The 19,056-nt window shown below is 39.6% G+C and overlaps 1 protein-coding gene across 1 annotated transcript; it reads left to right on the top strand.

Annotated features, from left to right (window-relative positions):
* Positions 1 to 464: 464 nt before the first annotated feature.
* On the top strand, positions 465 to 8,161 carry LOC138600422 (ras-related protein Rab-38). The gene is made up of 4 exons (XM_069671845.1): positions 465 to 1,131; positions 5,252 to 5,382; positions 5,655 to 5,804; positions 7,565 to 8,161. Exons 1-4 carry the CDS (start codon positions 936 to 938, stop codon positions 7,787 to 7,789), a joined length of 702 nt encoding a protein of 233 aa, XP_069527946.1. The 5' UTR covers positions 465 to 935; the 3' UTR covers positions 7,790 to 8,161.
* Positions 8,162 to 19,056: the final 10,895 nt, after the last annotated feature.

The raw sequence follows: 19,056 nt of genomic DNA, 5'->3' as shown, positions 1-19,056 counted from the left end.
CGATTGAAAAAAACATACTTTGCACCAAAAGATGAATGTAAAGATATAATGCATTATATTAAACATTATTGTACAGGATAGTAATAAAAAGTAATATTGCACAAGATGAGTAAAACTAATACTGCAGTAATATGATACTAATACTATAAATATAACCGACTTACAGCTTTGACCACAGTAGTAGGCTTCAATAATATAACACCTTATGAGCCATGGCCGCCATGTGACTCTGGTGAATTGGGGACATAGCTTTTGTCCCCGATTGGACCGGCCGTCCCCAATTAGCATATATAGTTTGATAAGTGTCCTCAGAAGTAGGCTAAATCAGAATAACACACACACACACACACAGTCTTGGGGGGGCGTGGTCGTCCTGACGGCTCGTGCACAAACTGCTGACAGGCTCAACGCACACACACGGCGCAGCTTCTTCTCTCTTAAGAGCTGGCAGCGGACCAGGCGGCAGGAGAAGATGTGCACACAAACCGCAGGCTAAACAGATAACAACACCAAAGTTTTTTTTCTCTCTTTTTCTTCTTTGAATTGGCCACGACAGCGTTTTAAATGCAGCAACTTCTTCCTTTTTTAAACGTCTGCGACGGCGGGTTTTGTATCTGCAGCGACTTTTATGGCTGTATTTGAATATGATACTCAAATATTTACCTTTTAAATAGCCTTTATTGTGTTAACATGGGGTCATAGTGCGCGTTATATCTTTTATATTCTTGTGAAATCTACCTTTTAATCTTACTTGTCTTGAAGAATAACTTTTAAAGAGTTCTTTTTGAGCGTTTTTTAAAGTAAAGTGTCGAATATTAGCTTTTTGCCTCGTTGACTGTCACTGGCCAAACCCTCCGTGTTTTGCAACTCTTCCTCATGCGGAACCCATAATTGGAAACCTCACTGTTCTGTGCACGCTCTCATCCGGAGCAGTAATGATGCAGCACGAGCGCCTGCTCAAGGTTCTGGTGATCGGCGACCTCGGAGTCGGTAAAACGTCTGTCATAAAGCGCTACGTGCACCAGGTCTTCTCCCAGCATTACCGCGCTACCATCGGGGTGGACTTCGCTCTCAAGGTGCTCAACTGGGACCACAAGACGGTGGTCCGGCTGCAGCTGTGGGACATCGCTGGTAGGTGAAAGAAAGAGTTTGTTTGTGTGTTTGGAGATGAGCTGTTCTGTCCTCAGATAGAGTCAGAAGAACACCTGAAGAATCGCCTTTATTTACACAGTAGGTTAGTGCACAGTCAAATAAGAGGCAGGGAGCTCCCGGTGTTATAAATAGTGTAATATAGCATAAATATGGGTATTTCTCAATAATCAGGCTGGCTTTTAGTTTGCAAATTAAGGTTAAGTTTACGCAATGCAAGAAATCAGACACCATAGCTTAAAATGTAACAATTATAAAGTTGTGTTTGAACATGCAAAGTCATTTATTTTGTCTCAAACATTCCTGAATTAAGATCTTTTGTGGTACTTTTTCTAGAGTTATTCCACTTTATGCAACTTACTTCCAATCTACATCTCAGAAGTAAATATTGTACATTTTAATACACTATTTTTGTCTGACGCTTTTAGTTACTGTTCAGATTACAATTTCCATAACCGTCCAGTTCAGTGAAACCGAATTTGAATGTTTCTGATTAGCTGAAGAGTGAAATGTTCCTCTGTGGGTTGAGTAAATTCTCCTTCGTATGCTAAATAAACTGCTTAAACCCTTCTTGCATTAGCTGGAAAATGCAAACTCACAAAGCTGAACAGAGCTGTTCCTGTTCCTGACTGCATGGAAAGTGGACCACAGACAGATACGTAGCTCTTGCAGGACAGCAACGGTCTTATAGAAGAGGATGCATTGCTGTAGATTAAACTACCACAGGGTATATAAAGTACTTCAAATAATCCCAAACATCCACAGCAATAAAGTACGACATACACACTATAGAAGCAGTGATAAGAATCCAGCAGTGACCATTTTACAGCAGAATGAGTTTTCTACTTTATATTCTTAACATGATCTTGTCAATAATACTTTTAACTTTTAGTAGCGTATTTTTACAATCTAGTACTCGTTTTTGTACATACGTTAAAGATCAATTAATCTCTAGTCTATAAAGATGGTGGAAAAATCGATTTTCACAGCTTCCCAGAGCACACATTGACATCCTCAATTGTCTTTTTTTTATTCAACACAAACCGAAACCCAAAGATATATATATTGTCTGGTGATTTGTGACAAAGTACAACAAGGAACAGTTGCATTTCAGGCTATTTTCCTTGAAAAATGCTTGAAAGGATTGATCGATTGCGACTAATCAATTCTTTTCCAGTTGTTTCATCTTGAGATTCAGGTTTTAAAGAAGGAGTGTCAACGGCTTAGTTAAGTTAAGAAAGTCAGATGTATTTTTATAAGAGTCTGATATTCATTAAGTTTGTAAATGAAATTGATTTTATGGATTTTGTCCTAAATGTCGAGCTGACCTCCGACAGACTCATACATACTATATTTAGAATATTACAGACCTGTGAAAGTCTGTAAAGATGTTTGGTATTTTTGAGTTGGGTTTTGACTCAAACACTTAAACACATCTAAGATCTAATTGGCTAATTGTTTGACAAAGTGGCCCTTAGCTGAAGTTGTGTAACCTGGTAGTAAATTGAGGACAAACATTAGACTTACCAAGTACAGTTGGCAGAATCATGCTGACGCATCCAACGATGATGATGCATGAATAGAGTGTTGACCGCCTAGAAAATGTGGTTAACCTTCGTTTCTGCAAGTTACACTTCAGTGCTTCCCCTTACTTTACCAAGAAAAGCTGCTTATATTACCCATCATGCCTCCCTGATTGAACGTAATTTGATGTTCTTTTGGCAACACTTTTCTCCCTCGTTTCTAACTTGTCCAGATGCGCTGTAGTTTATCTTCTCCTGCTGAGCATTTGGGTGTTATGCAATATGATAAGAGCCGTTATTTAAATGTAGACATTTGTCTGAGGCTGCAAGTCAGACGGACTTTAGACCAGTGATGACTTCACAGTGGAGTCGCTTCATTAAACTGGGTCAATGGTTTTCTAACACCCCGATTAGCAGATAATCATTATCAGTGCATCAAATTGGTAATTGCATCATTGTTTTGTGACTGGGTGAAAGCTTGTCTGGACGAAGTCAAGCCTAGGCCCTTTTGTTTACTGACTGACCCTTCTTACAGTAGCTACTACAAGGTCCCAGGAGAGTAATAAATACTGAAACTCTCTCTATTCTTTTAGTAGCTGCTTTATCATGATTAAATTAGTTTAAAAGGAAAGGTCTGTTTAAGGTGCTGTTTAAAACACTGGCAAAGTTATGACATTGTTTGTAGACTGACCAAATGTTAGCTTCAAGGCTAATTTAGCAAATTTCCAATGTAGGTTTTGCATTGGTAGATATTTAAAGATAATATCAAACTTTTAGACCCTTTCTTAACTATATACACACTCAACTAGTCCAATAAGAGATGTTTTAAAGAATTTACGTCTTTGGAAATGTGCTTGATGAAAGACAAGAGTGATACCACTCTCATATCTGTGCTGTATGTAAGCTACAGCCAGGGCACAGCTAGCTTAGCTAATGTAAAGAGCGTAAAAGCAGAGGAAAACAAATATAACCACCTCTTAAGTCACAACTTATCATTTTTAAACTTTACTTGTTACTTTAGGACAGAGCAAAGCTAGGTAACTACCACGGTTTACAGTCTGTGCTTGCTAGCTGGCTCACGCACTTTTAAGCTAACAGTGTCTTGGCGTTAGCTTGATGTTTACCCCATAGAGGGTGATTAAGATCAACTCCTTTAAGCGTTTGCGAGAAAGCAAACAAGCATATTTTTCAAAACGTTGAACTAGTTCTTTAATAAAACCATTCTTTCACTGTTACTGAACGTATGTTTCAGCTATAGGACTAGTAGAAAGTGCATATATAGTGCGTATAAAGTATTTGGCTATACTTTAATTCTTTACAAGCTGCAAGCTGTTTTTATCTTATCAAGTAGGATATGAAACCCCAAACACAAGTACATGCAAAACTTCCATTGGAATATGTTGAGACTTTGAGTCAAGGTAACTTCCTGTTTGATGGCATCAAACAGGAAGTTAGCAAAACCGCAATTAAAAGATTGATTGTAGACATGTTGTGTTGTTTTTCTTTGTGGAGTTACCAGTACCTGTTAAGCAATTTGAGATGTTGTAGAACCATGGCATAGAAATTGACTTTATATATTTCACACTGATTCCTGTAGCTAAACCTGAATGTTAAACGTTCCCAGGTGTTCGCACTGACTGAATATCTGCAGGATTGTTATGTTGCCGACTGTCAGACTGCTTGTATGTGTATAAGCTGTTGTCTTGCTGCTTAGGTCATGTGCACACTGTGTGTGTTTATCAGATCCTCATTTGCTGATTCACCACTATATTAGGATCATGTGGAGGAAGTTAGCGTCCAGGATAGAGACCTATTCATGTATTCAGTTACACACATGGTCACGTACTTGTGTGCAGCAACATTCTTCTGCATGCACTCAGACAAACTTTTAGTTTGAATCAGATTCTGCCCTCTTTGAGCAAGACGCAGATATTGGAGTTGCAACATTTTGTCAATTAATCAATTAGTTAATCGACAGGAAGGTAGTAGGTTGTTTAAAATACCAAAAAGATGCTTTATCCAGCCTCTGAAATCTGAAAAATATGCAGCTTTTTTGAGTCAAAGTTGGGTTGGATTTTCGGTCAAATTAAACACGCTATTTGAAAACTTCACTTTAGTTACAGGAATTTATATCAGGCATTTTCCACTAATCTCTTTTTAGGCTAAAAGTATTTGTTTCATTGAGGAAATAATCAGCTAATTATTTGGTAATGATGGTAATTCCCAGTTGCCCTACATTCAGAGAAATAAACGGTTAACCCGTTAAAGAATGATACCATTGGGAATTAAAATGGTGTTTGTTTCAACTGTTTTCAAGGGCAGGTCTTAGAAGAAGTCTCATTTGTCTCTATTTCAAGTTGGTCTGTAATCAAGTTTAGCTCTGAGTAGTCTCAGGTTTCTAATCAGGTTAAATGAAGTCTCAGATCTCAGGCTCTGCTGTTGCACCAGAGACACAAAGTGATGGCATGTCACTTTTTAACAAGTCTTTGGAACCCCTTAATGGTAAATTAAACCCTGCAAAAATAACATTCTTATTTTAAAAAGTATTGATTATTTCATGTTTCCTTTTTCTTCAAAAGGGCAGGAACGCTACGGCAACATGACCCGTGTTTACTACAGAGAGGCGGTGGGAGCCCTCGTCGTCTTCGACATGACCCGACAGTCCACGTTTCAGGCCGTCCTCAAGTGGAAAGGAGACCTGGACTCGAAGGTAAACATGATGAAGGAGAAACAGCAATCCTCAATTTGTCACCAATATTTTCAGTTAAAAACTTATGGTGACAATTCTTTTAACAACTCAGTTTCCCAAGCGTTACACCCAAAGAAAGTAAACCAAGCTTGTGTTGGATGTATTGTTCGGATATTTTCCCCTTACAAGTTATATTTTTCGTATAAAACCTTCATGTAAAGATTCCACAAACACATGCACTACCAAATACATGTGAAGACTCATTGTATTGATTTACTTCCTGGTTCTGTTAGGTCGCCCTCAGCAATGGGAGGACAGTTCCAGCCGTCCTATTGGCCAACAAGTGCGACCAGCGGCGTCACGGTTTGTGCCCGAAGCTGCCCAAACTGGAGAGCTTCTCCAGAGAGTACGGATTCGTCGGCTGGTACGAAACCTCTGCAAAGGTGAGACTCGACTGTCCTCAAAGCACTCTCTATGAACTCGCTCTTGTCTTTGTCTTTAGCCTCTGTTAAAAAATGTCATTGCATACTTTGTCTCGTCGGCGCTCTGTCTTCTACTTCAATTAGTTTCTGTTTCTGTCTTTATTGACCCACATTTTCTCTCTCTACAGTATCTCCATGTCAGCTTTTCTCAGCCTCTGCTTTTAAAGCTGCAATAGTAAACACTCCAAAACCACAACACTTTATCGTTCTGTCGACCTGTATTGTTTCGAGTGCTGGCAGGTTTGTTCTTCACACAGGAAGTAGCACATTCACACTTGAATAAAAGCAGAACACTCTCCCCCTCAGAGTTTAGGGGCACAGTAAAGTATGTCGTTAAGAAGAACAAATATGTGTCAATTACAAATATTTCTTGGTCTTGACGTATTCAAGAATACCAAAAGCTCCGGCACACACAGGATCATGTATGACTGAATTTAATGTTGGTATTGACGTATTCAAACTTAAAACCTATCGCTAACATTTCTAGCTTCACAGAACTAAAGAAGCCTTTTGGATGAGAGGAGAACTTCAACCAAGTCCAGCTGCTTTTTGGATTAAGCTTTCCACGACCTGGAAGACTGAGAACCTTCACAGACATTTCTATGTTTACTCAGCAGCTAAAATTAGCAACAGTAAACTGCATATTTATCTGTAACCGAGAACTCAGGACAAGATAAAAGGATTGGAGCACAAGGGTTGTATTGTTGCACATCTGCTCTGTTTGGTTGATGTGATTTGCTTTTATCTAGTTATTCAGTAGATTGAATCTGAAGGTTCGTGTTAGAAGCTTTTGTAGAGCACAATGAACCTTTATACTGAATCCTTAGCCTCTCGACCCTGCTTTCATTTCCCTTTTGTTAACTCTGATCACTTCTGAATCCTCTTTCTACAAACATTTACAATGAACAAGTAACAAAGATAAACCTGATTGATTCACGTCCCCTCCCCCGCCAGTGTAGGTATCTATTGAATACAGGTTTTCATTAAAAGGTACACCACTTTATAATTACATGGGAAAAGTAATTATGTTTAATATGACAAACTCTGTCAGTTCCACTGAGCATTTTAGCATCCTTCAGTTCAATGTCTGTTGTAAACATGTCCTGAAACAGCCATTTTCAAAGTAAGCTAGCTAATACCCCTTTCCCACCTAAATTAGCACATTGATGCAGGTTTTTCAGGCCCGCTAATAAATGCTCTCTTTTCGCATTGCCAGTGAAGTATACTCCTTTTGGTCTCTTTTCTGCTGCGTCACCGTCTGACGTCTCAAACGTGCTGGAAACAGGGTTAGTAGACAATAGTATGCTCAAAGAGCTTACATTGTACTCTTTTGTAAGCAGCATGGAGTCCGGTGAAGATGTTACGGTGGTTATTATATCTATTACTAATTCAGTCTGTGTGTCAAACTCACCGTCGACAAATTTGGAATGGTGTTCGAGCGCTGCTTGGATGGAGACGGGCGGCAGCATCGTGTCGGAAAGGGGGCGGAGATTAGCTTGCTGACCCGGGTTTTGTGTTCCCATCATTGCCAATCAGAGATAGTTACCCGGGTATGCTGCAGAGTCATCTGACCCGAGTCTGAATGCCGATTGTAGCCTTTCCCACTAAGCAAAAAAGCCGGGTGTTAGCAGGTTTTTTGACCAGTGGGAAAGTTGCTCAAGAGTCGACCCCTTCCTTCCTCCCTCCTTTGCTAACCATCGACCTCCGTCCTCTCTCTCCAGGACAACACCAACATCGACGCCGCCATCACCTGCCTGGTGAAGAACATCATGTCTGCGGAGGAGGAGAGAGCCCTGAATGACGCATCAGCTTCCACCGCAGCCAGAACCGAACCTGAAGGCACCGTTCTGGTTCTGCCTCGATTCGAGTACAACACGAAGGAGAAGGGACTCAGTGGGTGTTCTGGATGTTCGTCGCTTAAACCCAGAGACGGAGACAACGCGTGAAGGACGGAGGGATGAATCTGTGTGAGCTGAGACTTGAACTAAGAGGAGGGAGGAGAGTGTTTTGTTGTATTATTATGTTGTTACTCCTCTTCCTCCCTCCTTTAATCCCGACAAATGTGTTACTTCAGAGAAGTTACGAGATGAGGTTTTGTGGAAAATCCATCAAATGTCATTACTGTGTTTTTATAACTTAATATATGTCCAAAAGATAGTTCCATTATTCCTGTAATCTGTGGATGGACTTGAGAGAAAATGTGCCTCCTTACAGTCGCAGGTTTTATAGAGATATTTCTGGTTTTATAATACAAAATGTATTCTTTCTTTGTAAACAGATAAAAGAACTACTTTACATTCATAAAAGTTCACCTTTAACCTGTGATGCATTCTCTCGCTCTCTCGTTCTGAATATCAAGGTCTGGTTTTGTGGTTTTGATGCTTTTGTTATAAAACTCAGGAAGCAGGCGTGACTCCTCTTTGAACGCCGAAAAGAAGCAATTTTAAAAAGCGAAAACAATCATGTAGATGTAGAAGATAAATTAAAACATTGGTTTGTTTTGTATCTGATCGTAAGCTCTCAGAGCATGGTCCGACCAGTTTAACACCCACACAAGCCTCCCACGGGGAAATTGTTAATTGTGTGAAAGTGCAACCACCGGGGAACAAACACTATTTGAGGAATCATCCTGATTCATCTTGTCTAAAGGTGATAATAACTTGCAGAGAAATACAGTGTTGCAACATTAAGCGTGTGTTTTCTCTGCGGTGCAAGTGAGAGCTGATCCCCATTACCTCCATCTGTTACACTGATATCTATTCTTGTCTTTTGCGTTAATCACTGATACAACCATCCTAATTATGTTTCAGTAAAAAAATGCAGAATAGTCAGTTGAATAAAGTAAAGATATCAGCTGAGGATTTAAAGGCACCCTTTGGTGTTTTTGACCACTAGAGGCACTATTGAGCAGTGCTTTCGTGGGCTGTTCCCGGTACCTCAACCTCTACTAGCATATGTAGAAGGAGGTGTATGTAAACACAAGAGCATGAGGAGCAATAAAGGTATCTTGTAAATGCAAACCACTCTATCCCAGTGTTAAAGGCCGTCCAAACCAAGAACAAACAATGTCACAGTATTTACAGAAAGCTGCTGCATCAACATCACAGAGTACCTTTAAAATGTTGATGATACTTTGATAATGTAGTTGTTGTGTTTGCTTTGTCTCCACCTCTTGCCCCCTCAGAGTTTAAATATTCAGTCTCTTATATCCACACAAGCAGTGTGATTGAAATGTTGGTTTATTAGTAGGGATGCACGATATTGGATTTTTTGCCGATATCCAATATGCCGATATTTTACAACTCATTTAGCCGATTACCGATATTTTTTTCCCGCACACCAAATTGCAGAGATCATCAACTCTCTTCTGTATTGAAATTAGCGTACAGTATAATGGTGATACTCTTATCACATTTGTTACAACGGTCGGGGTGACGGCTCTTGAGATGGTTAATCAAGTTTGTAGTGTTGAAAGACTTTGCCTTGGCTCCTCCTCGCATCACCGAAGCTGAGCAGTCATTGCAAATAGCAGTTCTGCTTTCTATTTCGGACACTTTGAAAAACTTCCACACCACGGACATTTTGGCTTCTAACTCTCTCATGCTGCAGGTAGACACACGTGACGTCATCTCGCTGCGCAGGTCTTCTTCGCGCCGGGGACATTGCGCCGAGGTCGGGCATTTAATCAAGTATGCAGCGGCCCATTATTTTATCGGTTAATTATATAGGCAGATATCGGCGTGTTGGCTGATATCCGATAGTTCATTTTTAAGCCAATATTGGCCGATACCGATAACGTGCCGATAATATCGTGCATCCCTTTTTATTAGTCACTCCACCACTTTAATCTCAACTGTAATTTCTGGACTGCTACATGACAGTTGCAATGGAACTTTGTACAGACATACATCATGCCCAGAACTTCTACAAGAAAAAATACTACATTAAAAGTAGAATACTTGCATTAAAGTTAAAGTAAAGTACAGAAGTATTCGCAAGAAAATCAACACTTAAAAAGTACAAAAAGTGAAAGTATAAAAAGCAGACATGAATAAGGTACTTTAATGTTGTCCTTGATCAATCTTACAGTGATCGATCTTCAATGCTCATACGTTTTGTAGGTAAAATATTTATTTGAAGGGGCGCTGTTTAGCTCAGTCGGTAGAGCAGGCACCCCATGTACAGAGGCTACAGTCCTCCTCGCACTGATCGCAGGTTCGACTCCCGGTCTGTTGATCATTTGGTGCATGTCATCCCCCACTCTCTACTCCGAACATTTTCTGTCTATCTTCAGCTGTCCTATAAATAAAGCCAAAGGCCAAAAAAATAATCTTTAAAAAAAAAACTATAAATTTATTTGAAAAGTAACAACAGCCAAATTAATGAAGAGAAATAAATTCCATCTGAAGTACAACTTACCATAAAATTCGGTATATAAGACGCACTTAAGAGGCACTTTAAATTGCTAATACTTTTATTGTGTTACGGTATTTTACCCAGACGATGGCGCTATAATCTAGCTAAAGCATTGTCACGGACATGCGCCGCCATTATCGCCGGTGCAGCCGCTAGCTAACAATCAACGTTACCGTAGGCTGAGCTCAACCACCACACCGGTAGGTAGCAGGATTGCAAACAGAATGGTGAAAACAGGTTATAATTCTTGTGTTTTTAATGTTTTTCAAAGGAAAATAAATTCAAATCGTTTTAATAATAAATAGATATAGAATACCCTTTTTGCCTCTTGGATACCCCCAAAAACAGACTGCGTCTTATATTCCTGTGCGACTTGTTCTCCAGATTTTACGCTAAAACTTGTATTTCACTCTGACCAAGTTCAGAATTGTAACTTGGTCATTAATTGGTTAATGATCAAATAACTGAAAAGCTTTTTAGATCCGCTAAACCTAAGCTAAGCTAAGCTAAGTTAGACCTGCAAACATCATGATAACATCGCCAATGTTTATTTTCTAAATCATCAAAACCTTGGAAGAGGTTTGCTGCACCTTCCATCCTCCTCCTTTTCACTATTTTCATTCTATTTTTCTCTTCGTCACCGTCTCTGCTCTCTGAATGTGTTTGCCACCACCTCTCCCAGCTGTGTTGCTCTATCGTTAAAAGCTTGAATCGAACACTAATGATATGAAACATTCTCAAAAGCAGCCCACGTGTTCAGCTTGCTTGTTCTTCTGGGTAATGCACTATAATTTTACGCCCACCCATGTGAAAATAATACCAGTAACTGGGCCTGATAGTCACCGCCTGTTGGTAATGAGTTTCTATTTTCCGTCATCCTCCTTCATATATGAAGCATTCACAGTTCTCCAGTCTTGAAAGAATCAATTTAAGTGCGCTGTGAAAGCTTTGCAGAAGAATGTGAAAGAGGTTTTCAAAGAAAGGACAGCAGGTGACAAAACCTGAGGAAAACATGGACGCAGACAAAGTCGCCACTGTGGTTTTAAATGCCAACAGCAGAAAGATGGCGCTACGTGGGTCTAACCTACACTTATTTTAAATGAGTTGAAAAGCAATGTTTTTATATAATACTGTCCTGTCCTACAGTATTCATCCACTCATTCTCTATCAAATATTGATATCTAAATGGGCTACATTTTAAGCTATGTTAGCAGTTGACCTATAGCTCTAGAGAGGGCAGTCTGTCAGTTGGTTGATCCACCGCTTACTGAAATATCTCAACAATTATTGGATAGATTGCGATAAAATTTGCTTCTGACACTCATGTTTACAGTTAACAAATATCTGTAGCTGAAAAAGTTTAGGTTTCAATCTTGAGCGTTTAGCACGAGTAAGCTAATGTTCGCAAGCTAACACACAAAAATGTGAATCCTCGTAAACCTTGTACTGGATGAAAATCTGCATTGTAGTCCACCAATACTGGAAATTAGCATAATAGCATTATTACTGTTAGCATGATGGTGTTAGCATATTTGGGAGTATGTATGCATTGTTCCAAGGTTGTTAGCCTTTTTGCTAATCTTGTTAGGTACTCACAGTAGCTAACCAGACGAGATTAGCTTCTTTGGTTTTTTTTGTAGCATGGCCCACTGATGAAAGCCTTTGCATTTACAGTTTTACAGACTCGGTGTCTGGTGCGACACTAATCACAAGCAGCGCCCAGTTAGTGACGCGTTTTCAATCAGCCAGCAGTGGTTGGTCTGCCAGAGAGGGTAGGCGGAGCTAAGCGGCTGCTTTTCCAGGCTCTGCAAGTGTTGCAAGTAAACAGTAATCTACTATGGCTGAACAAACAAAGAAAAGATGTATGAATACAGATACAACTTCAACAAGAAGTGAAAATCCAAAGAAGAAGAAACAAACTCGACGCTCAGATGAAGGCAAACAGTCTAAAAAGGAAAGCGACCGTCAGCAGGGAAAATCAAGAGTTACAACAGGAGCCAATCGTGGACGTCACACGAGACACTATCTGGATATCTGGGAAGTGTGCTCCCGCAATTACCGTTTATCACCACAGGTGCCGCCAAAGAGAACGAAACTGAGATCTTCAGGATTAGCACTTTAAAAGAGTATGTTGAAACGTCTGTTGGTCTTTTCAGCTCATACATCCCATTAACAGAATAAAAACTCTCTGAAGAAGACAAACCAGAAAAAATATCTTTATCTCTCGAAAGTCGGTGTGGTTTGTGAATTATTTCAGGTGAGCGATCAGGCGCACAAATGAAATCGGTTCCTTGGTGTAGAAGAGAGATTAAGAGAATTGTTTTTGCAGCGTAATTTTTGTCAATTTCTAAAATCTCTGCTGTGAGAACATTTATTTGTTTTTATGTGTCTGCTTTGCTTTGAAAGTCTTTTCTAATGATGCCGTTGTTCACAGGGTGAGCGTGGCTGAATTAACCTGCTACTGATGCCTTATTTATCCCACTTTACAGCCCCCTCTCACACTGCTTTTATTTTGCATGTACCATACACTGATGGTTTGCCAATTATTCCCAAAATATATCTCTTTTGAGAGTGTAGTTTGAACCACTAAAGGGCGCCACAAGCTGTGGTTTTATTTAAAAGCAACAATGGTAACAGTTATTTCCAGCTCATATATAAGTGTAAACTGTGCGTGTGCAATTAATATTACTCATTCAAAATGTTGCCTGCTTTCCCCTCACTGCTCCCTCTTGTTCTACATCCCTCCCTCTCTCTGCTGCTCTCTCAGTCTCCTCCCTTCTCGGGTAGGAGTGAAACCTGTTACAGCTCCTCTCTGTGTTGTAGTCCTCTATTTTTGGTTGATTAGAAACGGTGCGAGATGAAAAGCAAAGCTCTCCACTGAAAAAAGCGGAGCGAGGGGTGATGGACAGTTTTCTGCATTAGTAGAAGAGGATGCTGTTAGGTCATCCTGACAGGTGGATCCGTCGCTTCCTGTGCAGACGCTGAAATCCCTCCACACTGAATTGATTTGTTTTCCTTCACTTCTCTTGAGAAGAAGAAGGATTATTGGTGTGCTTCTCTTGAGAAACCTGTTGCGTCTTAGAGGACTGACGGCGGCGGATGAAAGGACACGCTCTGAGAGGTAACAAGAGAAGTTTATTCTTTTATTTCACATGCATGTTGTTTTTGTTTCACATCTTCATTTGTTCATTTTATTGCAGGTTTTAATTTTACATACATACGTTTTATCACATCTTGTTCTAAGTGTTTGGATTGTGAACCATAAGCAGGTTGTGCGTGTTTTTTTAACTCTACTTGTGTCCTCCTGTTTCCACTCTCTTAATAACTTAGATTATGTTGTTTTGTAGCGTAAAAGACGAGACTGATTCAAGCAGATTATTAAAATATTCTTATATTTGAACTACATACATACTCTGTACCCTCCTTGTATCATCAATAGATTTATTTTCCTTCTTGCTTCTCTCCTATTTGCATTTCAAAAGGCCGCGTCTTTCCCTCACGTCTCTTTGAATTCTAAGTATGTTGCTATAATTGTCCGTATTACCATAATACAGCATACCTGAGCTATATCTCCTCCTCATGCCTCCTATACATTAATGTGGCAAATGCATCTAGGTTGGTTTTATTGTACTAGAATAAAAACTTGTAGTCTTGTAGATTTTTAAGAAGGCATAAATAAGTGAGATGGTTTTGACTCTCATTATTCACTTGTTCTTTTTGTATAATCAGGCTCATATAACCGGTTCCCCGTGAAGATGGCCGCTGTTATGAGGATCCTCATCAGTCTGTGTCTGATGCTACACTTCAGCAGAGGTGAGTGTATCTGAGTCCCTGTTAACCCATTAAGAAGTGCGTTAAAGCCTTTTTCAACGTGTACGATCAGTTTTGACTTTGAGGGAGGTTTTCGTCCCTGCAAGCTTCTGGTTTAATGATGCTGTAATGGCAGGAAAATTACGTCTGCATCATTAGCATTAATTATAATCATTCTTATAATCATAGTGAATTACCGCCTAACTTTAAACGTACATAACAAAATATCCATATGGTGCCACTGAATCTGATTTCCTGTGAGGTATAAAGACGCCTATTTTGTCCTTCATGCTTCTTTCATTTGCTCTCCTTTTGTTTGAATCCAAATAGTAATTCTGGTAGGTTTTATTTATTTAAACCAAACAGTGGCGACTGAAACAAAATAAGAAGGACACCTGACTGAAATAATTCCAAACCATGGTTGAGATACAAATTTGTTTGCTGAGAAATTCACCATAAGTGCAATTTTCTTCAAACTTCACGCTCAGAATTGGAACGTCAAATGGTGTTATTACGTTGCACAGCTTTATATGAGCTTTGCAAGTTGTATAAACAAAGGGAGTCTAAAAAGGTATTTCTTATTTCACCTCTTTTGATTTATCAACAACTGAAAAGATAATAGAAAGGGTAAATCGGGCCATTTACAATGTATACAAATTTGATAACTTATTAGCTAGCAACAACTAAGTCACAACAGCTAAAGTTAGCATTCGACCACTTACAAGCTGAATCACTGTAAGCTAGCTAACATTACCAATTGGTGGCTTACATTATTGTTAACTAGCTACCGTTACTGTTTGCTGGCTCCGGTATCGTTAGCTTAAACTGTATGCTAAGGATATTGGCCCCTTCTTCATTAGATAGCTCATTAGCCAAAGACAGCTAAGTCACAACAGCTAAAGTATGCATTTAACCACTTCCTAGCTGAAAAAAACAGTTAGCTAGCTAACTTTATCATTTGCTTGCTAACATAGTCATAGGCTAACTAACATTACTATTTGCTGGCTCCAGTATCATTGGCTAAAATTGTACCCCTTTCCTTTTGCATCATTTTACACTATCAAATGGTAATGTTAGCTTGGAAGTGGTTGTTTTTCTATGTTAGCTGTTGCTAAACTGCAGCTAATGAGGTACGAAAAATGTTGTTTTATCTTTAAATATGGCCCCATCTAACTAACTCATTAGCCAAAGACAGCAAAGTCACAACAGCTAAAGTACGCATTTAACCACTTCCTGAAATAACAGTTCACTAAATTGACCATTTACTGGCTAATGTTATTGTTAGCTAGCTACCATTACTGCTTTCTGGCTCCAGTATCGTTAGCTAAAAATGTATCCCTTTCCTTTTGCACCATGTTACACTATCAAACTGTAATGCTAGCTTGTAAGCGGTTGTTTTCCTATATTAGCTGTTGCTAAACTGCAGCTAATGAGGTACGAAAAATGTTGTTTTATCTTTAAATATGGCCCCATCTAACTAACTCATTAGCCAAAGACAGCAAAGTCACAACAGCTAAAGTACGCATTTAACCACTTCCTGAAATAACAGTTCACTAAATTGACCATTTACTGGCTAATGTTATTGTTAGCTAGCTACCATTACTGCTTTCTGGCTCCAGTATCGTTAGCTAAAAATGTATCCCTTTCCTTTTGCACCATGTTACACTATCAAACTGTAATGCTAGCTTGTAAGCGGTTGTTTTCCTATATTAGCTGTTGCTAACTGTAGCTAATGAGGTACGGAAAATGTTGTTTTATCTTTAAATATGGCCCCATCTAACTAACTCATTAGCCAAAGACAGCAAAGTCACAACAGCTAAAGTACGCATTTAACCACTTCCTGAAATAACAGTTCACTAAATTGACCATTTACTGGCTAATGTTATTGTTAGCTAGCTACCATTACTGCTTTCTGGCTCCAGTATCGTTAGCTAAAAATGTATCCCTTTCCTTTTGCACCATGTTACACTATCAAACTGTAATGCTAGCTTGTAAGCGGTTGTTTTCCTATATTAGCTGTTGCTAACTGTAGCTAATGAGGTACGGAAAATGTGGTTTTATCTTTAAATATGGCCCCATCTAACTTATAAGATAACTGATTAGCCAAAGACAGCTAAGTCACAACAGCTAAAGTATGCATTTAACCACTACCGTTACTGTTTGCTGGCTCCGGTATCATTAGCTAAAAATGTATGCTAAAGATACTGTCCCCTTCTTCATTAGATAGCTCATTAGCCAAAGACAGCTAAGTCACAACAGCTAAAGTATGCATTTAACCACTTCCTAGCTGAAATAACAGTCATCTTGCTTAAGACCATTTGCTGGCTAACATTATTGTTAGCTAGCTACCATTAATGTTTGCTGGCTCCAATACCATTAGTTAAAAATGTACCCCTTTCCTTTTGCATCTTGTAACACTATCAAATGGTAATGTTAGCTTGGAAGTGGTTGTTTACCAATGTTAGATGTTAACTAACAGTAGCTAATGAGCTACGAAAAATGTTGTTTTGTCTTAAAATATGGCCCCTTCTCGCTCTGGATTTTCATCACACACTGTCATTTCAGTTGCTGATTAATCCTGAAGCTGTAAATTGATAGTGATTTGTCAGATGTCCAATATTTTCATGGCTTGCCACCTGGAACACAGCAGGATGACATCAGAGGAAAGTGGCTCATTCAAACAATTGATCACAATTTGTACTTAATGTTCCTCTGCAAAGATGTCCATGAAGGTTCTCAGTCATCCAGGTCAATGTGGCTTAAAGTTGAATGCAAAAGGTAACTGGAATTACCATGACATGGATGTATGAGACTAACTAAGTCCTGTTGCCTTTTGGATTAAACTTTGAATTCATCTGCCAATTTTCTTCTTTGTGAGTGTGTTTTTCTCTTTCCTGCAGCAATATGGCAGGACACAATTATTTCCAATGCCTCTGCAAGGCAGCTTATTGTTAGAATGAAATTTATTTCCCTAAGCATCAATAGTAAACCTCAGGTTTTGTTGCAGTGCATCTGAATCTAAGATAAAGAGCCTCTGAGAGACACTATTTGTACTTTGGCAGCCGTTATTTGAGAAATGATGGTTGTGCTCGATTTTCATTTTCCAGTTTCATTAAAACATGAATCAAACAGTAAAACTACATTTGAACAAGGACCACCTTTGTGAGGATTAACGTAACCAGGCATTTATCGTTTTGTCCTGTCAACTGGACGAAATTCTGACTTAAAGCCAGCAGCTTTTTACAGCCTGTTTTACTATGAAATTGGAAAATGGAAACCAGAGTATTGAATGTGATTGTATGTCCACTGTGATTTCATAAAGCATTCACCAACAGGCCTAACACACTGCCACGTTGCAGCTGCGTTAAGAAACCAATCTTCTTCTTCTGCCTCTGAATCGCTCGGTAAGAGCAAATTTAGTGTTTCAAATCACGTACGACCATGACTGGATTAACCATCGGGAGGACCATGGGGCAAAAATAGGCCTACTTGACCAGCCGCTTCCTCGTCTCTGTGCACTGTTCATACATCATGCTATCATGAAACACCCTTCAAATAGAGAGACTGAGGGTCTCTGTGTCAGCAGCCTTTGAATTTAAATTAGCCTTGATTAGATGGGGGCATGCATGACCTATGCTGCGTGAAACCAATCTAAATTTAATTTTTTTTTTTACTTTCCCCATCTTTGTAAAATTCATTTTCAGCATCATTAAATGTAACGACACTCTGTTTCACTTTATTTTTCCTCCAGCCCAGAAATCCAGCGACGACTCCATCCAGACGTCCCTCCTCTTGCTGTTCAGAATGAGTCCCCAGTCCCTCATCAGCCTCCTGCTGCTGGGCCTCACGGTCGTCCTGTCTGGCAGCATCTACCTGTGGGTCCTCAGATACATCTGCATCGGCTGCTGCCAGCCCATCGCGATCGGCACCGAATCAGAAGCCCTGGCTGGGATGGTGTGAAGCTATCAGCACTTATCAAAGTGTGTTGGAGTATTGCGCTCTCTTGTGCTGGATTACAAGTCATTCAAGACACTTCCTTTTCTTGGAGGGTACAATGACTTTACTCTCGCCTGTGAATTGGCTCGATTCACAAGAGAGCTGGGGCGCTCATTTAAGGAATGACACTTCTCACACTTGACATGTCAGAGTGTGACAAACTGTTCACAAGACTTTCATACTTTATCGAAGAAAAATGTATATTTTGAATTTTCAAGTGACAGAAATTTTAATGTATTTTAAATGTACGAAGCCCAGAAAAATAGTTATTCTATTTTGGTTCGATTAAAGATATGGATCATTTTTTTCTCTGTCAGGGCCAAAAAACGGACACTAAAATATTGACCAGCAGAGTTAAGATCAACACAGCTGTACAGGTTGTCTTTAGGTCTAAGTATAAGTCTAAGCATACAACAAGAGCCTTCAGAACCACCGCCCCTCCCCTCTACATACTCTTATGTTCTCCCTTCTGTTCCCCATCCTCACACCTGTTCCCGGTTTTTTATTATCCCTACAGTTTCCTGACCTTCCCCATCCATCTGCTCACCTGCCTCCGAATCCCCCATCAGCCTCATTCCGTGTATACCTGACCTTTTCCTTTGTATCATTGCCAAGTCGTCCTTGTTGCCATGTGCTCTTGTTCTGCGTTTCTTTGTATTTGAACCTGGACCTGCCTTCCCTACATACCTACCTCTACCTGTTTCCTGTTACCGGCTAGCCTACCTGCGTCTCTGCCAAAAGCTGCTTGAAAACTGTCTTATGGACAATAAATCCTTATAATGCATTCGTCTGCCTCTTACAGACTACATCTGGGTCCTTTCCTCCTGTCTGCACTCCCAACCTTAACAGGTAACCAATGTGATCCTTTTTTCTGTATGGGTTAGAATCCAAACGTATAAGTAAGTAATTCATTAAATGAATGAATGATGACATTAACAATAACCAATACATTACCTGAATTATACATATGACAGATATTGTATATTGAGTG

This window comes from Semicossyphus pulcher, unplaced genomic scaffold (assembly GCF_022749685.1).
Source record: "Semicossyphus pulcher isolate SPU_LCO1_2020_fin unplaced genomic scaffold, fSemPul1.0.p SCAF_21, whole genome shotgun sequence".
Lineage (NCBI taxonomy): Eukaryota > Metazoa > Chordata > Actinopteri > Labriformes > Labridae > Semicossyphus > Semicossyphus pulcher.
This window is presented reverse-complemented; position numbering and strand designations above follow the sequence as displayed.

Bases quoted from the DNA above. Each gene is read 5' to 3' on its own strand.
- LOC138600422 (XM_069671845.1), top strand. From the start codon at position 936: ATGATGCAGCACGAGCGCCTGCTCAAGGTTCTGGTGATCGGCGACCTC. The intron at 1,132-5,251 runs GTAGGTGAAAGA...TTTCTTCAAAAG, and splicing joins GCAGCTGTGGGACATCGCTG to GGCAGGAACGCTACGGCAAC. The intron at 5,805-7,564 runs GTGAGACTCGAC...CTCTCTCTCCAG, and splicing joins GGTACGAAACCTCTGCAAAG to GACAACACCAACATCGACGC.